The sequence below is a fragment of the Notolepis coatsorum genome, assembly GCF_963971535.1.
Source record: "Notolepis coatsorum genome assembly, chromosome: 1".
Taxonomy (NCBI): domain Eukaryota; kingdom Metazoa; phylum Chordata; class Actinopteri; order Aulopiformes; family Paralepididae; genus Notolepis; species Notolepis coatsorum.
The window spans coordinates 26962024-26987842 of record NC_140165.1 but is presented as its reverse complement, the minus strand read 5'-3'; the positions used below and the strand labels follow the sequence as shown (position 1 = coordinate 26987842).

General features: G+C 45.0%; 1 protein-coding gene across 1 annotated transcript in view; it reads right to left on the bottom strand.

Moving 5' to 3' along the window:
- Positions 1-1248, bottom strand: part of LOC311227837 (protein Shroom2-like) — a gene marked incomplete at both ends in the record, with an annotated part of 86249 nt that extends 85001 nt beyond the window's left edge. Inside the window, 2 exons of the mRNA XM_084313675.1 lie at positions 585-686; positions 1180-1248. Of these exons, the coding sequence (XP_084169801.1) occupies positions 585-686; positions 1180-1248 (171 nt within the window). The remainder of the gene's footprint in view (positions 1-584; positions 687-1179) is intronic.
- Positions 1249-25819: the final 24571 nt, after the last annotated feature.

The following is a 25819-nucleotide window of genomic DNA, read 5'->3' as shown; positions in this document are numbered from 1 at the left end:
TATGAAGGTATATTGAATATGAAGGTATATATATATATAGTCATGGATCCATGCAAAGGTAGATTTTTACAAGATCATTATTCATTGATATACTTATTGTAATAAAATATATATATACATATATTTCTAAATTAATCAAAACGAATTCCTTGCAGCAGTATTAAAATAAGACATACAAAACATAAAAGAAAATGTTTTATGAAATAGCACCATGACAATATTTTATCATAACATAATGACATTTGTACTAATGTAAACTAATTTATACAAATTAATAAATAGTAATTACTTAGTACTTAGTAAGCTGGACATATGGCCCAGCCGTAGGTCTGTGTTTTGGCTTTTATCCTGCCATTCAGTTATAGGCTTGCTTAGATAAAACCCAGTAGATAAATACTGAGTGGTTATGAATATTAGAAAATGCAGTCATGATTAAGACTCTCAGAGTAGCTTCTAGTATGTTAGAAAGATTCAATGTTATCACCATCATTATGAAAACCACCCCAACCTTCATCATCATCATTATCAACAACACCATCATCATCATCATCATCATCATCATCATCATCAATCAGTTAGGTTACCTTTGTGATGACCAGGGGCTCTCGGTGCTCGCGACCCCCTCTCAGGGTGAACCCCCAGGGCGCCCTTCCTTTAAGAAGGACCTCCACAAGTTTCACCTCCTCCTGATTGATTGATTGGTTGAAAATTGTATTAACAGATTTCAGAATGGGTACAATGGGTCCCCCTCCCCCCACCCCACCCACCCAACCACCTCCAATGTACAGTTTCTACGTCAAATGTATGTACTCTCTTTTCTGGACTCTTTTTGTATCACAAACAGTACTGTATTTGCACATCTGGTATGTCATAAATGTATAGATGTAGCAGTATTGTCTATCTGTATGTCATGTATGTCATATATGATGAATTGAAAATGGGGGACCCTGATGTAAACAAGACGAAAGTCTTTCTCTGGTCTGCATCCCCTTAACAATTGTATTGAGCTGTACTGTATTGTACCCATTCTGCAATCTGTTAATAAAGTTTTCAATCAATTCAATCAATCAATCAATCAATACAATACAGTACAGCTCAATACACACACGTGTTAAGGGGATGCAGACCAGAGAAAGACTTTCGTCTTGTTTACATCAGGGTCCCTGGTCCGTGGCTCACCTCCTTGTCAAACCACTTCATTTTACCAGCTGAAACTCTTAGTCCGTCTCTGTAGTCAACGACATCCATGTTGTCAAGGGGGCAGTGGACTCCCATAAACTGCGGTTGAGGTCTTTACAAACAAGTCTTGTTGTTGCCTTCTCCTTTTCAAAGTATTCACGTTTGTTTGTTTGTTTGTTTATTTCTTCTTCGTCTGCGTGTGGCGTTGCAACAGGTGTCAACACAACGTTCACCCGCTGCTCCACAGAATCGATCATCTGATGCGCGCTCTCTGGTCTCTACTCCGCGGCGGATCGATATCAAAAGCGCGTACTGTGCAGTGAGATGCTCGATGGACCAATAGAGACTCGGGGAGTCACGTGATAGTTTTTTAAGACCCGCCTGGTTCCTGACACATTTTGTGCCTGTGTTTCTCAATGTAGAGCGTTTATATTGATTGATTGATTGATTGATTGATTGATTGATTGATTGATTGATTGATTGATTGATTGGTTGATTTATTGATTGATTGATTGATTGAAAATTGTATTAACAGATTGCAGAATGGGTACAAAAAGAGTCTATTTTTTAGACTCTTTTTGTATCACAAACAGTACTGTATTTGTAAATCTGGTATGTCATAAATGTATAGATGTAGCAGTACTGTCTATATGTCATGTATGTCTGATGAATTGAAAATGGGGACCCTGATGTAAACAAGACGAAAGTCTTTCTCTGGTCTGCATCCCCTTAACAATTGTGTGTATTGAGCTGTACTGTATTGTACCCATTCTGCAATCTGTTAATAACATTTTCAATCAATCAATCAATCAATCAATCAATCAATCAATCAATCAATCAATCAATCAATCAATACAATACAATACAGTATGGCTCAATACACACAGTTGTTAAGGGGATGCAAACCAGAGAAAGACTTTCGTCTTGTTTACATCAGGGTCCCCCATTTTCAATTCATCATGACATTTATGACATACAGATATACAGTACTGTTACATCCAGACATTCATACAAGATATACAAATATACAGTACTGTAAAATAGAAGACAATATATACATAAAACATACATAAAAGAAAATATATACATTCGAGGGGGAAGATACTGTACATTTACCGGGGCCAGTTTCGAATTGCAGCTTCCCGTGGTTGCTCTTTGAGAGCGGTTTTGAAGGAGGCTAGGGATTCACATAATTTTACAGCTGTGGGTAGGGCGTTTCACATTGTTGTGGCATAATTGCGAAGCGTGTTTAGTCCCTTGTTTGAGCCGAATCTGGGTTGAACATGATTTGTGGAACTCCCTCTGGTGTTGTGGTCGTGGAATCACTGACCTTTGGGAAGTATTTCGACATGTACATGGGTATCTTAGTGGTGTAGTGTATCTTGTAGACCAGGCCCATTGCAAGTTGCTGTACTCTGTCGTCTACTCTAAAAGCCATCCTAGGTTGTCAAAATGGGCAGGGGTGAGGTGGTTTTAGGAGTAAGGTCAAGCAGCAGTCTGACCAGTTTGTTTTGTGATGTTTGTAGTCTTGTTTTTAGGGCCTTTGCTGTGCTTTGGTACCATGCGGTGCAAGCATAGTCGTAGTACCCTTGAATGAGTGCTCCTGTTAGAGTCTTCATGGTATTCTTGTTTACCAGAGAGGAGATCAGGTACAAGAATTTTGTTCGTTGGTTGACTTTTTTTATTACATTGGTTGCCATTTTGTCACAGGAAAGATTTGCCTCTAGGATGGAACCCAGGTAGGTAATTTCATCTTTCCTTGTGACAATAGAAGCCGTTGGCCTTGCTGAGTTTGTTATTTGATCCAAAAAAAATGGACTCTGTTTTACCCAGGTGTAATGATAGTTCAGCGAGCCATGTGCAGATTCTGCCGAGTTCAGAGCTGAGGGCTTTTTCAACCTGCAACTTGTCCCTGTCAGAGACCAGCAGGGCTGAGTCGTCCGCGAACAGGAACAAGTTGCAGTCACAAGCTGATGACATATCATTTGCATAAATTAGGAAGAGTAACGGTCCTAATATGCTTCCTTGTGGAACACCACAGCTCACTGTGAGGGGGGGGGATAGTGTGCTGTTTACCTCCACCATCTGTTCTCTCCCCTCCAGGTAGGATTGCATCCAGCTCACTGATGAACTATCAAAACCAATTGCTTTTAGCTTGTCAATCAGAATGGTGTGATTGACAGTGTCGAAGGCCTTTTGGAGGTCCAGCATGACCATGCCACAGTATTTGCCCGCGTCCACCTCTTGTTTGATGTGGTCATTCAAATAGAGAAGGCATGTGTCAGTGGAGTGGGATGTTCTGAAGCCAGATTGGAATTCGTAGATTCGGTTTTTTTCCGCAAGGTACTTTTCGACCTGTTCATAGGCTATTTTTTCCATGACTTTTGAGATGGAGGTAAGAATAGAAACAGGGCGGTAGTTGCCTGGGTCTAATTTGCTGCCTTTTTTGTGCAGGGGGGTCACTCTCGCAATTTTGAAGTCTTTGGGGATGTATCCCTGTTTTATGGAGAGGTTTATTATGTGGGTGATGACGGGTGATGGTGGCTGCTGAGTCTCGGAGGAATTTGGAGGGGATATTGTCATGGCCAGACTGCCAGTGGCCTTGTTAGGTTGGAGGGCACTCAGTTTTTTGAGCACCTCATCTGTTGTTACCATTTCTAGTTTGAAGTCGTCCTTGCGGACCTTAGGTTTTTGTAGAAGGCTAGGATGTGTTCTGTGATATGGTTCCACTCATAGATATATATCAGGTTCCACTTGGTCTGACATTTGACAGGAGCAGAGTTGAGCATACTTAAATTAGATCTGCCATTTTACATTTGAGGAAAAACGAGACAAGTCATGGGTACAAGACTGTGTACCTGATGCAAAACTACATATTTCCAGGAAAGGGTTAATTGTATTGGACCATCAGTCTCGGGCGAACTCTGCCACGCTGAGGACGACGTTATGAAACCAAAATAGTAAAAACAGACATAATACACAAATGGAATTATATATACTCATGATTACCTGACGTGTTTGTTTTAAAACATCGTAGTTTTTATGTTTTGAACGTTTTATTGATGTCTAAAATGAAAACAAATACGATGGTGAATGCTGCAATAACCAACTAGAATGTCAAGAATACTGATGTCAGAGTAGTGCTCTTGTGATTGGAAGATTGGCAAGGTTTATAAAGATAAGCAACAACAAAGGTTTATGGGTACTAGTACATGGTATCTAATAGTTACCATGGAAACGGTAAAGATTATGGTATAAAACACATTTTCTCATAGATTAAGTTAATACATTTATTTACCTTTATTGGTTGTACTGTGTAACACTAACAAGTTTAAATAATACCTCAGTCAAAGATTATCAACCTACACAATATAGGCTTTGCTACCATGAACTCTAAACTCTGTTGCATATACTCAATCTATGCCTTCGATATAATCATAACTACCTACCTCAAACTATAGTCTACCAATATGGTGTCATAATCACGGCGAGAGCCTTCTTCACCTCTCCTCCTCCTTCCTCACCATCACGGCGGAAGCTTCCCTCACCCCTCATCCTCTCACACATCCCCGGATTCCCACGCTGCCAGTACATCAATCAACACGGCTGTGACGGATTCCCTCATCAGCGAGAGGATACTTGAGCCCGCAGATCCTGCTCTACCCTCGTCGGAGTGTTAACCTAACTTCCTAGGTACGACAACGAACCTTAGCCTTGCAACCCTGTCCTTGTTGTTATACCTTGTCCTAATCTTTGTTCTCTATATGCCCATGCAGGACCACCGCTCCAGTACACCTCCTACCTGGACGTCCCGTGCTGCACAAGGAGTGCTCCTGCTCTTGCCTATTACACCTTCACGTACCTATTGCCCCGTGCTGCACAAGGAGTGCACTTGCTCTCATCTACGGCACACTCCTGTACCTGTTGCCCCGTACTACACAAGGAGTGCACCTGCTCTCACCTACTGTACATTCCTGTGTCTGTTGCCCCATGCTGCACAAGGAGTGCTCCTGCTCTCGCCGATTATACATTCTTGTACCTGTTGCACATTTCTGCATTCTCTGTAACCTGTCTGCTTGGGGAATAACATTAAAACCACCCTAAAACGCTCCATTCTCTCTCCTCCTGTGTTCTGCTATTGGGCTCCGCCAAACCCCATCCTAATGTAGCACCCTGAATATGTGACTATTATTCAGAAGTGCTGACTTGCCTTTTATCTCCCCTTTGTGCACAAAGACATCTTAACTAGTTTCCATTGATATTCTCTCGAACAATGACGCGAGTTTCTCCTTCTCTCACCGGCTGGAATGTGGATTATAAACAGTAAACTGACTCATTCAATCCACTCAGTTCTTCCTGTGGGGCTAGTTGGCGGTACCAGCAGGGGGCGGCAGGTGGCAGGCGGAGCGCACGAGAGAGGAGTGGAGAAGCAAGTCAACTGAAACGGAAGTGGGGAGAGCCAGCCTCTTCGACATTGGACTTGGACCTGGTCGGTCGTGTCTTGAAAGAGCCCTGTTGTGGACCACACGGGTGAACGTATTGAACTTGAATATATTACGGGTTATACTAGAAATATAAGCGTAGTAGCGTGTTGCATGTCCCCACTGAATAACCCTAGTGATACAACGAGTTATCCCAGAAGAAGGCGGTATAGCCAAGAGTTGGCTTATGTTAACGTTATCCCCTCCAGTGAGGTGCCCAGCCAGCGTGGCTTGGAGAGGACCGGTGATTAGAGGCACCCTGCGTCGTTGTATGTTTCGGCTAGCAGGAGGGCTGTCTAGGACCCACAGAGTAGCTTCAGTTAAGGTAGGGCCCAGATTATTATCGCGCGTCAACCCAGCACCGGCAGCCAGCAGCCTGTCTTCACCGGCGTTCTACATCTGCTCTGCACCGGCGGTCGTCAGCCCAGCACGGGAGTTCGTCCCGTCCAGCAGAGGTCGCCATCACCCAGCACGCGCCTTCAGCCTGCTACTGCTCCCTCTGCCCCACACCGCTTGCTAGCTCCTGTGACGAGAGCGTTCGACGCCATCTTACCACCCGGACGGTGGTGGTGCGGCAAGTCCGCCATCTTGGTTGAGTACATTAGCGCTTCGGTGCTCAGGATCCTATTGCACAGTACACAGTGTGGTGCGGTCTACGGGCGAAGCTAATGTTTCTAACTACAGTTCATAGGGGTACCCCATAAACATTACATGCCGGCATTAGTATAGGACTTTTGTTTGGTAAAGTGGGCCCATCTTTTTCATTTTCTTTGAGTGTGATAACGTGTTTGTTCTTTAATAATATTTTCCCATCTAATTAACCCTTCCCCTGTGGGGAGGTTACCGACCTGTTGTATTATAAGTAAAGCCTTAGAGAGGTATTATCACTACCATATAATTAAAGCCTGAGAGAGGTATTATCCCTGGTACTAACCCAGATGTGGGTGATGAGTCAAGCACATTGAAGTATATTATATTTGGGTCGGAAAGGCGAGGAAGACCAGAGTACCAGACCAGGTTGGTAAATCCCGGGCCCCATCCACTCCCACTGCCGGCCTCCAGTTGACGCTCCAGGCCCAAAGACGAAGGTGCAGTCAGACGGAGTTCTACTGTGTCTCGCTACCCAGTGGCTGTGCACACCCGTTCCCACGAAGCAGGGATAATCCAGCCTGCTACATTTGGCGTCACGAACAGGATCAACATCCTAACCTACTCCCTCGAACGTGACGACCAAGAGACCTACGATGTTGGAGAGCGACGCCCCGAAGCCGGAGGTCAGAGCAGAGTCGTCCTCAGCGGAGCGACGAGGTGACTCACCGGCCCTTCTCAAGGAGGAAAGAGAGGAAGCCGAGACGATGCGGACCTTGGCCGCACAAGTGGAGTCCCTGCGGCCCCCCCGGTGGTGTACGTCCAGCGGAAGTGCAGCGAGTTTGGAGGAGAAAAGGAGAGGGGAGAGCTGCCTGTGGAGGACTGGATCCAGGCAATGAGGACCCATCTCCGTGCCAGTCGAGTGCCGGCGGAGGAACAAGTGGAGGTCGTACAGCTCCACCTGAAAGGCGAGGCGAAACAGACGGTGCGCCTCCTGACAGAGGGAACCGCCCCCAACACAGAAGCCTTGTTCGCGCTCCTCGAAGAGACCTATGGGGACAAGGCCCCTGTCAGTGTCCGCCTGGGGGAGTTCTACGACCGGAGGCAGGCCGCCGGGGAGACTGTGAGACAATTCGCCTACGACCTGCTAGAGAGGATTCGTCGCCTACGACGTCGGGCGCCCACCCAGGTCACCGCCGCCGCCGCCCTGCTGCAGGAACAGTTTGTGGTGGGCCTCCGAGACGAGACCCTAAGGCGGGAAATGAGGAAGTACATGAGGGAGGACGGGACCCGGGCGTTCCCCCAGGTACTGAAAGCGGCGATCGATTGGTCCGAAGAGGAGGTGGTCCTGCCCCCCGCGAGGGGTGCCGCCCGGGGCATGATACACGCCGTCGTCGTGGAGAGACGAGAGCCACCTCTGGACATAGCCGCACTCCAGGAGTCCATCCGACAGCTCTTCGCCGGCCAGGAGCGGTTGGGCGCGAGCCTGGAGCAGCTTTTCCAGGCGTTTCAACAGGAGCGAGACACGCCCCAGAGAGGCTTCGCCGGAAGCCGACGGAGGGGAGACGTGCCCTCTACCCCGCGCAGACTACCCCGCCGGAGCGAGGATGGGAGACTGATCTGCTACACCTGTCAACAGCCCGGCCATATCGGCCGCGAGTGCCCCAGCGCGATGGGAGAACCACGCCCGACGGAAGCACCAGGCGGTGAGGTTCCTCTCCCACAAGTACAGGGCGCCACCCACACAGCAGCCGGCGGGTCGTCCGACCTGGCGACCGCCAGACGAGGGGCCGGAGAGGGAGGTGTGGTGACGTGCCGGATGATACGCCACCAAGGCGGCCGGCCCGACGGACGCGCTGGTGCCCGGTCGCCCATTCCAATGAGACCAGGACCAGAGGTAGTGGACGCAGAAAAGGACGTTCTAGCGATCCCAGCGGAAGGCGTTCGTGCCCGCCGCAGGCCCCCGCCCTGGTCGCAAGGCCAACTGAAGAGGTGAGCCCACGGGAGCCGCCGGAAGTCAACAGCGAAGGTTATGTAACGATCTCGGCGGAAGGAGTTTGGGCTTGCTTGCTCCGGGCTGCGCGGGGTCGACCGGCCTCCGTCCGTGCTCGCCGGAGCCCCGAGAAGCGGACCGATCCGGCGGGGTTCCCAGTGGTCGGCGCAAGGCAGATAGCGGTCCAGAAGGGAGACGGTGGATATAGCTGGGACGAGATACGGCAATTCCAAGTGGAAGACCCGGAGGTGGGGCCCGTACGGGAGGCGGTGATGAAGGGGTGCAAGAGGTGAGCCCGCTCATGCGTAAGCTCTACGGGCAGTGGGAACGGTTCCGTCTGAAGAATAAGGTGCTATTCAGGCGAGTTAGTGACCCTCGAGATGGAGAAGAGAAACTACAGTTGATGGTGCCGGGGGCGCTGCGGCGGCACGTATACGAGATTCAACATGTCCTGGGGGGACATTTGGGCGAACGCGGGACCCTAGGGTTAATGGGGCGGGGCTATTACTGGACAGGGATGGCGGCCAAGGTGAAGGGCTGGAGGCAACAGTGTAACTAACCATACTGTCATGCACTTGTCCTAATAAACTAACCTACACTGTAGCACTCAACACTTTGATGAACATTGTTACTCAGCTGATAGAGTTGTGCTCTTCCTGATGGCTTGTCGTACAGAACTTGTAAGTCGCTTTGGATAAAAGCGTCAGCTAAATGACTAAATGTAAATGTAAATGTAAACAGTGTGCCCCGGCTCGAGACAGCTCAATACACACAATTGTTAATGGGATGCTGCAGACCAGAGAAAGACTTTCGTCTTGTTTACATCAGGGTCCCCCATTTTCAATTCATCATAGTCTTGTCTTTGGAGCTTGTCCAACAGACAAAATAAAGGCACTGTGTGACCTTTCTCTATCAGTATCAGCTCATCCATGTCCACAATCTCACCAAAACGCTGGCATCTCCTCTCTTCTTGTGAAGTTACTTTGTAACTTTCCACATTATCTTTTGGCGTCATACCGCCCCCTAGCGGCCACATATCTAAAAGCTTTTGGAGTATTCCGTTGGTCCGCGTCAACTTCGCCCACTCGAAAATATATTGTGTGACCAATGGTAAATACGAGGTGATAGCTAGTTGCTATCGTAGTTAGGTCGTAAAATCAAGACCAATCAGATGCAAGACAGCAGATTCAGACAGATTATTCAACCTGTCTTTCTTCGTGCACATGGTACTTTGAGCGACTTGGAATCCAAGCATGTCAACATTATATTTCTGATGATGTCTCGTCATACGCATATAATAAAGTATATTTTGCACCACAAAATCAGAGTCAGTTGAGGAGATGGCAGAGGTGGTTGAGGAGATGGCAGAGTCAGTTGAGGAGATGGCAGAGGTGGTTGAGGAGATGGCAGAGGTGGTTGAGGAGCTGGCAGAGTCAGTTGAGGGGAGGGCTCTTACATGATGATATATGGACGGTCATGGACCAAAGCCTTTATTTTTGTTACAAATGTTGCCTGGCAGTAGAGGCAGTGGTAATGATAGTCTGGTCTGCAGTCCAATCCACATCTGGGCAGGGGCTTGCATGATAATATATGGTACGAAGCATTTCTTTTTGTTAGAATTGTTGCCTGGCAGTATAGGGGGAGGGGCAGTGGTAGTGATAGCCTTGTCTGCAGTCCAATCCACATCTGTGTATAGTGTATTCTGTAACACAAACATGAAAAGTAATTTAAGCATGTGACCATTATTGTTATTATTATACATGACCACCGTATGCGTCGGCTCAGTTATGCTCATTGGACCAATATGGCCGATATTGGATGTGTAACTAGGAGGGATATGAGGAGTGTGTAACAAGGAGGGATATGAGGAGTGTGTAACTAGGAGGGATATGAGGACTGTTGATAGTTTTAATTCATTGATCTGTTGTCAATATCTTATATATATTCAGACTGTACACTGACGTCAGATGTCTCTGTGTAAACACAGGCCCGATGAAACGGTCTCTGTGTAAACATAAGGGCTCCATGAAACAGTTCTAGACACAGGTGCATGATGATATCAGAAGCATGCAAAAGCCCACACACACACCGACACACACACACTCACACACACACACACCAACACACATGCACACACACAAATTATATGCCGTCATCTCAGACATCAATGCACACACATAGAGAGACATACACACCCCCCCCCCTTTTTGTGCTGTCGAGAGTGTCTCACTTTAGCACACACACACACCGACACACACACACTCTAACACACCAACACACACACACACACACACACACACTCTAGCACACTAACACACATGAACACACAGAAAAGCATCTGATAAGGAGAGCGGAGGAATCAGCCCCTCCTTTCCCCCATCTAAGCAAACACCAGCACACACACACACACACACACACACACACACCACACAGACATCAATGCATACACACCGAGAGAAATACACACACCATCTGATAAGGAGAGCAGAGGAATACAGCCCCTCCTCTTCCCCATCTAAGCAAACACCAGCACACACACACACACACACACACACCACACAGACATTCATGGATACACACCGAGAGATATACACACACCATTCTGACGAGAAATGTATAAATGATGTGACGATGTATTGACGAAACCACCACTTGGCACTGGCTCGCTCGGTGTGCGGAGGTGCGTGGTCCGGATTGTGATCTACTTGTGCTGTGACGGTTCAGTAAAACTCTGCAGACTGCCATCTGACTCTGTCTCACTCTCTGTTCACCTCGCCGACATTCAATAAAAGAACTATGAGGGAATTCCTTTCAAATGGGGGCTCGACCGGGATTGGTGATCGGAAAGAGGTGAGCAGAGACCGAGTAGATTATCTGCAGAGTTGGCACAGGATGAGTAGATCATAATCTGTATTTTTTTTTTTTTTTTTGTTGTTGTTTGTCTTCTTGTCCGTTTCGTGCATTTCTCCTGGGACGGACTGACGTTGAATGGCTGTGTGCGGCAGATCGGATGACGGACCCCGGGGCTGTTTCTTCAATGACGAAAGGTGAGCAGAATACCAAGTTTCTGCAATTGGAAATTCCAAATTTAAAATAGGTTTGTCATTTGAATGAAATATGCCTGCGTCTGCGAGATCTGTGGCCACACACTGTACATAGGACTTCATGCAGTTTTTTATTTTTATTTTTATTTTTATTTTTTTTATCGAGTCAAGTCCTGAGAGGTTGGAGTCCTGAAAGAGGGGTTGGAGTCCCCGGGTTAAAGTTCCCTGGTTAGGGGGGTTAGAGTCCCCGGGTTAAAGTTCCCTGGTTAGGGGGGTTAGAGTCCCCGGGTTAAAGTCCCTGGTTAGGGGTTAGCACCTTTCCAACGTGGCCCCCGTCGTCACGGTCACTATTAGTTAGAAGGAAAGTGGTACGAAAAAGTTATTCATGGTTGCTGATATGTGTGTTGAATTAATAATGTGTAACACATGTATGAAGTTCCATATGATGAGTGAAGCCATGTCTCCAGTCGAGTCAAGTGGATATATGAATATTCATCACGGAACACAAACCCAGTGCGTTATGTTGTTGATAAGGAGGCCACTATCATTATGTTAAAATGAATAAGTGGTAGGGAGGCCAACATATTATTATTAAAATAAATATCGTCCATATTGCATTAGTGTGCTGCTCTGTGGTAGAGGGATGCGGCCGCGGCGCGAGGGAACAGGTCTCTCTCCACATTGCAGTTTCAGACTATGCATTGACAACCTAGTTGATTAAATATAGGTGGGGGTTAGTTTATTTGCATGAACCGCTCTGAACACCGCCGTCGCTCCCCCCACGGGCGCGCGGCTTGAGGGGTGGAAGCGCTTCAGAGACGTGCATGTTCACAGAAATACACTCGATATCTGCGTTGTTACCACAAATATGGATATTGGTAGAGGCGAGCATGTTCACAGAAATACGGTATAGTGCTGTTAAGGGGATGCGGACCAGTGATGGAGCTTTCGTCATCAGGGTCCCCGTTTTCATTTCCACATGATCACCGTTATTATCATTATTATTTCGTTGGTGCCGCTTGCTGTAAACGGTGCGGGACCACACGTAATATCACATGGGTCTGCACTCTGCATTGCTAAAGACACTTCATATTGATACAACATTTTCTACAACAACACGGCTGAACACTCTCTCTCTCTCTCTCTCTCTGTCTCTCTCTCTCACTCTCTCGTTCTCTACCCATTCAGAGTGTTCTCCCCCACTCGCACGCTCTCTCCCTCCCTCTCCCTCTCTCTCTCTCGCTCCCTTTCTCTCTCTCTCGTTCTCTCTCTCTCTCTCCTTCTCTTTCTCACCCTCTCTCTCGTTCCTTCTCTCTCTCTTTCTCTCTCTCTCTCTTTCGCGTTCCCCCTCTCTCTCTCTGATAGGTTTTTCAGTTCATTGATGACGAATATCCTCTATATATCTAAAGGCCTTAATGAAGAATATGCCTAGAAGTCTGTGTCTCTCCTCCCCCTACATCATGTAGCAGAACATGCAAAATCCTTCCTTTCGGCACACACGCACACACACACACACACACACACACACACGCACACACACACACACACACACACACACACACGCACACACACACACACACACACGCACACGCGCACACGCGCACACACGCACACACACACACACACACACACACACACACACACACACACACACACACACACACACACACACACACACACACACACACACACACACACACACACACACACACACACACACCCCTCCCCTTTCTAAGAGTGTATAAGGTGACATGTAATATGGACATTCTGTTCTTTTTTGTCGCCTGCTCTCTTTTGTCTACTGGTCGTTTTTTTTTTTCTCTCTCTCTCTCTCTCTCTTTCAAGGTAAAAGTGGCTATGGAGAGTCCGATGGCTCCTGATAGCAGTGCCGAGGGGACTACTCGACGCGTACACCCGATGGGCGTACACCCGATAGCCCCACTGGGGGCTATGGGCCTTACGTCTAGGTCAGGCATTATAGCTCAGCTACAATCAATGGGCGCAGAGAGATTTGTGTCGATGTCAATCCGTGACGTAGCATTTTTTAAAGAAGGTATGTTGCGAAATGGGGCAGGAGAAGGAAGGGTGATTACGTTTCCCCCCTCAATCCCCATTAATCTATCTTGTGTTCCCTCTCTCTTAGGCCTAAGGGGGAGTGGGTGTAGACTGGATGTAGACTGGAATTAGCTGAGATTAGGGGTAGAAAGGGAGGAAGCCCTGCGTATTAGGCACTGTTTGTTTGCCTAATACGATACTAAATTCCAACTAAAACATGTGTGTGTGTTGGTACCGGTGTGGAAGGTTGTTGTATTTGAGTGATAGGTTTTGTTTGTCATGGTTCCTGGAGTATGGGTGTGGAGCGTATATATGGTTTTAATTTGGTTCATATTTCCTTGAATTTTTTGACTGAGTGGTGATAGAGGAGTCAATTACTGCATGTTTCTATGGTGTTCCCCACGTGGACCGTCTGGTCGGTCACGACTCTAAAAAATCATAATCGCCATCATCACTTTAATCATGATGTAATTAGACGATACCAAAATACATAACAAAGTTGTTTTGTTACAGAGACTACATACACTGCAAGGGGAAGAGAATCCTCAACGTTCTCATGGTGTAACTAATAACAACTCTGACCAGGAAATATAATACAATTATATAAATAATACTGTCACGGTTTATTAGTAGGTGGTATGAGAAGGTATTAGTAGGTATTAGTAGGTGGTATGAGAAGGTATTAGTAGGTGTAATGAGAGGTGTCAATTCAGAGGAATCTGGATTGTCTCTCCTAAGATTGGAAAGGGACCCAGCCTTAAACTGCACCTGAAGGTAAAATAAGGGGACTTTTTCCGTTCATGAGAGGAGACCTTACCGCCGGAAGTGGAGACCTGCATCTCTGTTGGGGGAGAGGGGCCGGCGTCGGACAAGGCAGTCCTAAGAAAGGAGCTGGTTGTTGCGTCGTAGCGGACTGCCTAAACCTTACGGGGGGAGGTGCATCTAAGTAGGGGAGGGAGTGCATCCGAACGGGAGGAGGGTACTCTTAACTGGAAGGAGGTTAAAAGGGTCAAAGCGATTAGAAGGTGGTATGAGAAGGTGGTATGAGAAGGTATTAGAAGGTTGTATGAGGTGTGGTAGGAGACAAGATATTATTGTTTTTTTGTTTTTATTTTATATTATATACTCATTAGAATATTGAAAATTGTTTCTCGTGTTCTATGCCTGGTCATTGGTCCCGAGAATGTCCCAACAGGGCTCCGTACCTATCGCCCAGACAGGGTGAACCGGCGCACGACAACCTGGGCCGAAGGGGGAGGGGCGCGAGAGGCGTGCACAGCCCCTTTGAGTGGGGCACTTAACATTTGCTTGACCTGTGGCCGTTGTCTGACCAGTGCCCCCTCTCCCTATTACATTCGCGCTCAACCTGACTATTCTCTCTCCCAAGCTCTCTCTCTCTCTCTCTCTCCCTTCTCAAGCTCAGCACAGAGGACACAGCTGTCCCGGGTGGGTCTGTAGAATACTGTATACCTCAATAGGATGCTGTATAACTCAGTAGGATACTGTATACCTCAATAGAATGCTGTATAACTCAGTAGGATACTGTATACCTCAATAGAATGCTGTATAACTCAGTAGGATACTGTATACCTCAATAGAATGCTGTATAACTCAGTAGGATACTGTATACTCATTAAAATATGTATACTCATTAGGATATTGTATACTCGAAAGACTAATGTATGCTCAATAGATTAGGTCTGCGTTGGGAATGCCCTGATATGGGACAATGTGTGTTTTGTTTTGATTTGTTTTATGTGAATTTTAGTCTGATTTTCTAATGATCCTTCGGCATAGAGATTGCAACCATTGAAAATCATTGCATTATTTTTTATGTATCTCTGATGTGTTCTTCTTTTTCATTTGTGAGTTTGGGTGATGGTGACGGAGTATGACGCTGATATGCCCCAACTGTGTATCTGAAAGTTGAGTGGTTCTTTACGCATTTTTTATGTATTTCAATCAATGGGTTTTCTCATAAATAAGTCTGGATGCATTGTACTGGTTGTTAAGTAAGCTATGTGGTGTTCTGTGTTCTGTGTTTCTTCCACGGGCTGTCGGGTGGCTGAGCGACCATGGACGCGATGGGGAACGGTCAGCTGTCGCTTCCTTGGGGACGCTGTGGTCATGCTGGGAACCGTACCGAGGCCCTTCTCCGCCGGTGGTGGGGTGGAAATGAAACCCGGCCGATGTCACGAGCTGTCGCTCGCTGCTCGCCTGAAAATGTAGGGCTGGTGCCGGATTGAGGGGGAGGGGCCGGCAACAGGACTTCGGCCTGAATTCAGTATGATGCAGTGTCCTCTGGGGGAGGTGATGGCTGACTGACGAGGAGCGCTCTCTGCCTGATGGCCTGCGGGGGATTGGTGTTGAGACTGTGAGATTCACAGTCTCAAAGGGGGATTGTGTGAACTGTGTGGACTCCACACAGCAACTGAATGGTGGACTCAACAACTGAATAAATTACTGAATTTAAATAATTAATTGAAATAAGAATATTAGAATAATAGATGAGAAAGTATAAATTGATTGAAATTATGCAAAATGTGACTGAACTAAAACTGGACTGTCTTAAAATATGATTGAAATTATGCAAAATGTGACTGAACTAAAACTGAACTGTCTTGAAATATGATTGATATTGTGCAGAATAACACTGACCTGTCTGAACTGTCTTACATAGTATTTCAGGCATGTACATCATGCGAAAGCGGTCAAGCATCATTTCCATATTTTACAGGTCCTGGTTGGGGTTAAATCAACGTCAGTTTATTGTTATTTTTTTTGTGTTTTCATTCCTCTATGAATTTATATTGTGTGATTGTAATTAGTATTTCACGGGTGATGGTTGTGTCATATTGTTGGGTGCACAATGAATTGTTGTGTTGACATATAGATTTATATGTCAAAAGGGGGATTGATAGTTTTAATTCATTGATCTGTTGTCAATATCTTATATATATTCAGACTGTACACTGACGTCAGATGTCTCTGTGTAAACACAGGCCCGATTAAACGGTCTCTGTGTAAACATAAGGGCTCCATGAAACAGTTCTAGACACAGGTGCATGATGATATCAGAAGCATGCAAAAGCCCACACACACACCGACACACACACACTCACACACACACACACCAACACACATGCACACACACAAATTATATGCCGTCATCTCAGACATCAATGCACACACATAGAGAGACATACACACCCCCCCCCCTTTTTGTGCTGTCGAGAGTGTCTCACTTTAGCACACACACACACCGACACACACACACTCTAACACACCAACACACACACACACACACACACACACACTCTAGCACACTAACACACATGAACACACAGAAAAGCATCTGATAAGGAGAGCGGAGGAATCAGCCCCTCCTTTCCCCCATCTAAGCAAACACCAGCACACACACACACACCACACAGACATCAATGCATACACACCGAGAGAAATACACACACCATCTGATAAGGAGAGCAGAGGAATACAGCCCCTCCTCTTCCCCATCTAAGCAAACACCAGCACACACACACACACACACACACACCACACAGACATTCATGGATACACACCGAGAGATATACACACACCATTCTGACGAGAAATGTATAAATGATGTGACGATGTATTGACGAAACCACCACTTGGCACTGGCTCGCTCGGTGTGCGGAGGTGCGTGGTCCGGATTGTGGTCTACTTGTGCTGTGACGGTTCAGTAAAACTCTGCAGAATGCCATCTGACTCTGTCTCGTCTCTCTGTTCGCCTCGCCGACATTCAATAAAAGAACTATGAGGGAATTCCTTTCACTGTGTAACTAGGAGGGATATGAGGACTGTGTAACTAGGAGGGATATGAGGACTGTGTAACAAGGAGGGATACGAGGACAGTGTAACTACAGTAGGAGGGATATGAGGACTGTGTAACTTGGAGGGATATGAGGACTGTGTAACAAGGAGGGATACGAGGACAGTGTAACTACAGTAGGAGGGATATGAGGACTGTGTAACTATGGGATACGAGGACAGTGTAACTAGGAGGGATACGAGGACTGTGTAACTAGGAGGGATACGAGGACAGTGTAACTAGGAGGGATACGAGGACAGTGTAACTAGGATACTAGGATAGGTAATAGAGGCAAAGCGGTGTTACAGGGATAAAGTTGAACTTCAGTTTGAACAGGCTGACTCTAGAGGTATGTGGCAGGGCCTCAGAACAATGACAGATTACAAAGGCACCTCCCTCAAACTGAACAGTGACATCTCCTTAGCAAATGATCTCAATACCTTCTATGCGATGTTTGAGGCTGTGAATAACACCAGCCTACAAGCCACGGCAATGGGGGGGGTCTGCTGATGGAGACTCAGTGTTCAGGGTAACAGAGCATGAGGTGAGGCGGATCTTTAAAAAAGTGAATATCAGGAATATCATCTTTAACCTGTCCTTAGAACAGGCTGTCATCCCCACCTGTCTGAAGAAGTCCACCATCATCAATGTACTAATATACAATACGCTATAGTGCAAAGCAGAAATGGGATGAGGTACAATTTACAGTAAGGTGTACGAGTTGCAGTGCAAATGCTTCTTACTCATCCCATTTCTGCTTTGCACTATAGCGTATTGTATATTAGTACATTGCATAGTATATTGTATATTGTATGGTAACAGTCTCTGGAGCGCAACAGTAAGAAGTATTTGCACTGCAACTCGTACACCTTACTGTAAATTGTACCTCATCCCATTTCTGCTTTGCACTATAGCGTATTGTATATTAGTACATTGCATAGTATATTGTATGGTAACTCAGTTACTTCTATTCTGCATCGAACATTGTACATATGTCTATACTGAACACTGTGACCTCTATTTTTACTTCTATTTTACATGCTATACTATTTTATTTCATACTTATCTTGTCTAGCACAGTCTCTAACAGTAACAGTAGAGCATTTTGGATAAAAGTATTCTGTACTTCTGTATGACAACAATGTATGCCTTTCAAATGTTAAAGGGGAACTATCTTATAAATGGCCTTTTTGAGTGTTTAGCATTGTTTCCTAGCTATGTGAACTTATATTAATATGATCTATGTCTCAAAATTCTCATATTGGCGCATTCTTCCAATTCTCCTCTCACAATATTCACCCTCACTGAACTGAGTCGTTTGAAAATGTGCCTATATGTGATGTCATATAGTCACCGCTGCATGTTAATGTTCAGGCGAACACGGCCACACACAGTGGTTTAGGAGCCCAGGCTCAAAACAGCTCGAGATCTTGAGGTAGAAAAATGCTGTTTTTGAGGACTTGATTAGAAATACAAAACAATGAATAAAAAAAATATATATATTACAGAGGTGTTCCATAGACTCACAGGAATTGTGTAAAAGTGCCCAAATAGTGAAAGAAATAGTAAAATAGTTCCCCTTTAAATGATTAAATGATACACACTGAAATCTACGCTCTCATCCTGCTTTCCACAACGCGACAATATTATTAAACAAGCAAGAGCTCTGTCATTGAAGTGGGAAAAGTGATTCTTGAATCAAGGCGACTATGTGAAAAGCGACAATAGCATTAAACAGCAGCGTTTCTGCACTCAGAAGATGGCGCGACAATATTATTAAACAGCAGCTCTGTCATTGAAGTGGGAAAAGTGATTCTTGACTCAAGATGACTATGTGAAAAGCGACAATAGCATTAAACAGCAGCTCTGTCAGCTGTGAAAAGCGACAATAGCATTAAACAGCAGCTCTGTCAGCTCGGAACTAGGCAGAATCTGCATATGGCTCGCTGATAACAAACTATCATTACACATGGGCAAAACAGAGTCCATTCTCTTCGGTTCAAATAACAAACTCAGCAAGACCGACGGCTTCTCAGTTACAGTGGGTGACAATATTGTAACAAGGAAAGATGAAATTACCTACCTGGGTTCCATCCTAGAGGCTAATCTCTCCTGTGACAAAATGGCATCCAATGTAATAAAAAAAAGTCAACCAACGAACTCGATTCTTGTACCGGATCTCCTCTCTGGTAAACAAGAATACCCTGAAGACTCTGGCAGGAGCACTCATTCAGGGGTACTACGACTATGCTTGCACCTCATGGTACCAAAGCACCTCAAAGGCGCTAAAAACAAAATTACAAACATCTCAAAACAAACTGGTCAGACTACTGCTTGACCTTACTCCTAGAACCCACCTCACCCCTGCCCACTTTGACAACCTAGGATGGCTTAGAGTAGACGACAGAGTACAGCAACTTGCAATGGGCCTGGTCTACAAGATACACTACACGACCAAGGTACCCATGTACATGTCAAAATACTTCCCAAAGGTCAGTGAATACCACGATCACAACACCAGAGGGAGCTCCACAAATCATGTTAAACCCAGATTCGGCTCAAATAAGGGACTAAACACGTTTCGCAATTATGCCACATCAATGTGGAACGCCCTACCCAAAGCTGTAAAAGAATGTGGATCACTACCCACTTTCAAAACCTCTCTCAAGGGACACCTACGGGAGACTGCAATTCAACACTGGCCCCTGTAAATATCCTAACCCAACCCCCTCCAATGTACAGTCATTTACCTAGTATGGTTGTCAATAGTCCAATGTACAAATTTGTTTGTTTGTACAGTGTCTACCCCCCCCCCCCCCTCAATGTACAGTTTTGCTTGTTTATACAGTGTGCCCCCCCCCCCCCAACCACCTCCAATGTAAATTACCCAGTATGGTTGTCAATATCCCAACGTACCCAATCCCCCCCCACCCAACCTCCTCCAATGTACAGTTTCTACGTCAAATGTATATACTCCCTTTTCTTGACTCCTTCTGTATCACAAACAGTACTGTATTTGCAAATCTGGTATGTCATAAATGTATAGATGTAGCAGTACTGACTATCTGTATGTCATGTATGTCATATATGTCCTGATGAATTGAAAATGGGGGACCCTGATGTAAACAAGACGAAAGTCTTTCTCTGGTCTGCATCCCCTTAACAATTGTGTGTATTGAGCTGTACTGTATTGTACCCATTCTGCAATCTGTTAATAACGTTTTCAATCAATCAATCAATCAATCAGTCATTGAAGTGGGAAAAGTGAGCATTAAACAGCAGCTCTGTCATTGAAGTGGGAAAAGTGATTCTTGACTCAAGATGACTATGTGAAAAGCGACAGCAGCATTAAACAGCAGCGTTTCTGCACTCAGAAGATGGCGCGACAATATTATTAAACAAGAGCGCTCTGGGAAAGCGGCAGTGAAGTCCATGCCGCGCGCGCGTCAACACACAGGCAGCGGCAGAGGCAGAGAGGCGTGTAGCGGCGTGGGTCACGTGGCGGTGGCGGTCGCGGCCAATCAGGCAAACCCGGAAACCGAATTCCGTTGCGGAAGCGATACACGCCACCGGCGTCTGTGACTCATCAGAAATGGTGACCTGACAAAAGCTCCTCCATTGAAGTTTACACACTGGTGGAACTGTAACCCCAAAATCAGTATCTGAGACAATTTGAATATTACATAGTTCAAGTAAATAAATATATACATTATAGAAATGCCGGCCTACTGAAAAGTATATTATGCACTCAATACTTGGTCAGAGCTCCTTCTGCATGAATCAATGTGGCATGGAGGCAAACAATATACTTCCTCAAGATTCTAATTCATTGAGATGCACCGGTACATCCTGTACAGCAAAGATATTCTTTTAACCCTTTCACTGGCACACTACAGAAGGTTAGCCCTTTACTATCAACTACCCTGCTGTTGTGTGGCAGTGAAAGGGTTAACCTTCTGTGTATTGTCGCAGTGAAAGGGTTAAACCCTGCAAACAATGTTGTATTTATTACGCTGCTGTTACTGTATCTTCTGTAAATCACTCTTCAGTCCAATAACACAATACCTCCAAAACATCTTTATATATAATTACACTTGTTTCATGTTTTACATTTTCTATTTACTTTATTTCTATATTTCTCTTTATATTTAATTCTAGTTGTGTTGTTTTTGTGGTATTTGTGTGAGCAGGCACAGAGACCAACGTACTTCAAAAAACACTTTATTTTGCCTTCATAAAAACATGAAGAAAATCGAACCAAAAACTGAATGTTATATACCATTAAATATTCCGGTACTTTTAATAAGCGTGGTGTAACGCTGATAAGAGACTCTGACAGGCGGTCAGAACAAGCAGCTAAACTGCGCTGCCACACAGCTGTGCTGCCGGAGACTGAGGTGACGTCTCCCATCCACTAGAGAAACATCTATTTCTATTAAATAATGTGTCTTAAAATAATTAGTTTATTGTTTTTTTAAGAAAGAGAAAATTTACCAAAAGGGTGAGATTATTTCACTTGTTCCTGTACAAAGTGGTGGCAGTCGCCCCGGAGGTAGAGGCCGTCCGGTAATCGGAAGGTTCCCAGTTTGATTCCGGCTCCTCCCGACAAAGAGACCCCGCACCTTGCATGGTTGAACCGCTAACTGCATTCTCAGGATGATTCCCCATGTTAACCCCGAGTCTGTGTGCCTGTAATGAATGGAAATATTGAATAAAAGAAATAACGAAAACCCGACTATACTCGGGTCTGGCGCTGATTGAGTTTAAGAGAGGTCGGCCATGGGGTCACGGGTCGCTCAGTACACCCAGTTGACCGGGACCCACTGGGGCTCGGAGCAGTCTGTCCACAGCAGCCTGTAGCGTCTCCAAGGCCTTGTCCAAGTTGTCGTTGGCGATGGTGGAAGTCGTGGCTGTAGGCCCCCTGGTGGTCAGGTGGAAGTCGTGGCTGTAGGCCCCCTGGTGGTCAGGTGGAAGGTAGCTGGATCCTGGTGGTCAGGTGGAAGTCGTGGCTGTAGGCCCCCTGGTGGTCAGGTGGAAGGTAGCTGGATCCTGGTGGTCAGGTGGAAGTCGTGGCTGTAGGCCCCCTGGTGGTCAGGTGGAAGGTAGCTGGATCCTGGTGGTCAGGTGGAAGTCGTGGCTGTAGGCCCCCTGGTGGTCAGGTGGAAGTAGTGGCTGTAGGCCCGCTGGATCCTGGTGGTCTTGGTCCATCGTCTTCCTCAGGTCCACATCCTGGATGCACAAAAACAAACACACACACAGAAGCCAGGTGAGTGAGCGACAGTGGGTCAGGAGGTAGATCCGGAGGTTCACGGTTCGATTCCCGCACCTCCCGGGCAGTGTGTCGAAGTGTCCTTGAGCAAGACACTTAACCCCTAACCCGATGAGCAGGTTGGCACCTTGCATGGTCGCCTCCACCATCGGTGTGTGAATGAATGGGTAAAATGTGAGGAACAAATCGTAAAGCGCTTTGGATAAAAGCTGTTATATAAATGCAGCCATTTACCATGGTTAATAGGCTACATGTCATGCATATTAAAGGAACACGCCAACATTATAGGAAATGCGCTTACCGTCTTCTCCAGAGTCAGACAAGAAGATGTCACAGACCATTTAAGAGTGGCCTGCAGTGCTGGGCTCAGCGCTGGATAGTTCCTCTCGGTAAGAGACTTGTTGAGCTCACAGCAGATCTGGGTATTGGCGCCATCTAGTGCCTCGTCTAGGTTAAAGTCCCTGCAGATTGAGAGGAGAGTTCTTGGTTTCAAGACGAGGTTGTGTGTGTGTGTGTGTTGGTGTGTTCCGATTGTTGAATGTGTACATTTAGCGTATGAGGAAGCATGCACATATACAACAGGGTATGCATGAGCCTAAGTGTGTCTCAAAGCTCCTCTGTAATTTAAAAGATTAAAAAAAGAATATTCATAGAACAATCATTTGGACATTCTCAGTATTAGAATCATCATCTTAGGTCATTGGGAATAAAAAGATACATCTTTTTGAGACAGTGTGAACTACACATGTAAGCCTAGAAGATACCTCTTTGTATAGTAAATATATGTATTAGAAACTAAAGTTGTAGGCCCAGCACATGTAAACAATACGGGAAACTGTAAGCAAACAATCAAACTTGAGATGAATATTTTCATCTCAGGGCAGCTAGTTTATTCAGTTGTGAAAATCTACTATACTTTTTTCTTCTACACGCTTCAGGATTTCCTTCCCTCGACAACATAGTACAGCTTTAAAAACCAGCACTGCACTCTCTTTGAATGGATATTGTAATCCGTGTACTCAAACACAGTTGGGTAGTACAAGGACCTTCATCAGTTTCAGATAACCTGATGAAGCGGTTTTCCAGATCTTTTAGTTGCAGCCAATAGAGGGTGTGTGTGAGGTGGAGGTCTTCCGTTCTTAACCCGCCAACCAACCTGTAGCCTTCTATTCACGTGCGTAAAAATGCTACCCAAGATAACTGTTGGACAGTTAAGAACTGTGACCACAAACCGTTCTATTTCAGCATGTTAATCGTTTTAACTAATTATTCTCGCTTTATTTTTATCTTCCGTTTCATCTCGTTTATTATTTTAGCTGTGACCAGCAGCAGGGACGTGCACAGGACTTTAGAGGGGCAGGTGCTCAAATGCTGAAAAGGGCACTGGGCCTGTGCTATTTTTGGGGGCCCTTTTTGGGCGAGGAGGGTCCTTTTTATGCTTTTTTGGGTTTTTTGGTGATCAAATATTGAATATTGAACTATAATAATCAGTGCAGGAGCTCACTTATCCTTGAAAGACACTTTTATCACTGACTTAAAAGGCCCATACATCTCCATAAATGTTCAGGGCGGAGGGAATAAGTGCCTGCTTACCCTACAGACCCCAAGTCTGTTAGGACAGCAGACTCGGTTGGCACTGCTCAAAACTTACCTTTTTAAAATAGCTTTTAAATGAATTATTATCTTTATTTCATTGTCTTATTTTTCTTTATTTCTATTCATTTTACTTAAATATTTTATTATAATTTGTATCATTGTTTTATGTAGTTTTTTTTATCATTTTATTTGTTCTTTTTTAATGTCAACATATTATTTATATTATTCAAATGACCTCAAACATGTTCCGTTGTGATGTCACAGTATGATGTCATAATCAAACATTCTAGAACATGGGTGATGTCACAGTATGATGTCATAATCAAACATTCTAGAACATTTGTGATATCACAGTATGATGTCATAATCAAACAATCTAGAACATTTGTGATGTCACAGTATGATCATAATCAAACATTCTAGAACATTTGTGATGTCACAGTATGATGTCATAATCAAACATTCTAGAACATTTGTGATGTCACAGTATGATAATCAAACATTCTAGAACATTCGTGATGTCACAGTATGATGTCATAATCAAACATTCTAGAACATTTGTGATGTCACAGTATGATGTCATAATCAAACATTCTAGAACATTTGTGATGTCACAGTATGATGTCATAATAGAACATTCTAGAACATTTGTGTACAGTATATTAAAAATTCTCTCAGAAGGTCTCAGATCTCAGAAGACCAAGTGAAGATATCACTTGTTGTTTCCGGCTACTTGTTTGTAAGCTTGAATATATTCTGTAGATACAATTTAAAATCCCCATATGGAAAAGGAAACAATGTCCTGTACAATCCTTAATGAGCTGCATCTGGAGGGAAGGTTATGTGATGTGGTTATTAAAGTCAACAGCACTGAGTTGAATGCCCACAAGGCCCTCCTGTGTGACTGCAGTTACTATTTCAGGTAAGTTTGGCTTGGTTCAGGTTAGCTTGGTTCAGGTTAACTTGGTTAGTAAACAGATACCATTGATTGAATTGATTGATTGATTGATTGAAAACTTTATTAACAGATTGCAGAATGGGTACAATACAGTACAGCTCAATACACACAATTGTTAAGGGGATGCAGGCCAGAGAAAGACTTTCATCTTGTTTACATCAGGGTCCCCCATTTTCAATTCATCAGGACATATATGACATACATGACATACAGAAAGTCAGTACTGCTACATCTATACATTTATGACATACCATATTTGCAAATACAGTACTGTTTGTGATACAGAAGGAGTCAAGAAAAGGGAGTATATACATTTGACGTAGAAACTGTACATTGGAGGAGGTTGGGTGGGGTTGTGTGGGGGGGGTTGGGTACATTGGGATATTGACAACCATACTGGGTCATTTACATTGGAGGTGGTTGGGGTGGGGGGGGGAGAAACACTGTATAAACAAGCAAAACTGTACATTGAGGGGGGGGGGGGGGAGACACTGTACAAACAAGCAAAATTGTACATTGGACTATTGACAAAACCATACTAGGTAAATGACTGTACATTGGAGGGGGTTGGGTTAGGATATTTACAGGGGCCAGTTTTGAATTGCAGTCTCCCGTAGGTGTCCCTTGAGAGTGGTTTTGAAAGTGGGTAGTGATCCACATTCCTTTACAGCTTTGGGTAGGGCGTTCCACATTTATGTGGCATAATTGCGAAATGTGTTTAGTCCCTTATTTGAGCCGAATCTGGGTTTAACATGATTCTGGTGTTGTGATCGTGGTATTCACTGACCTTTGGGAAGTATTTT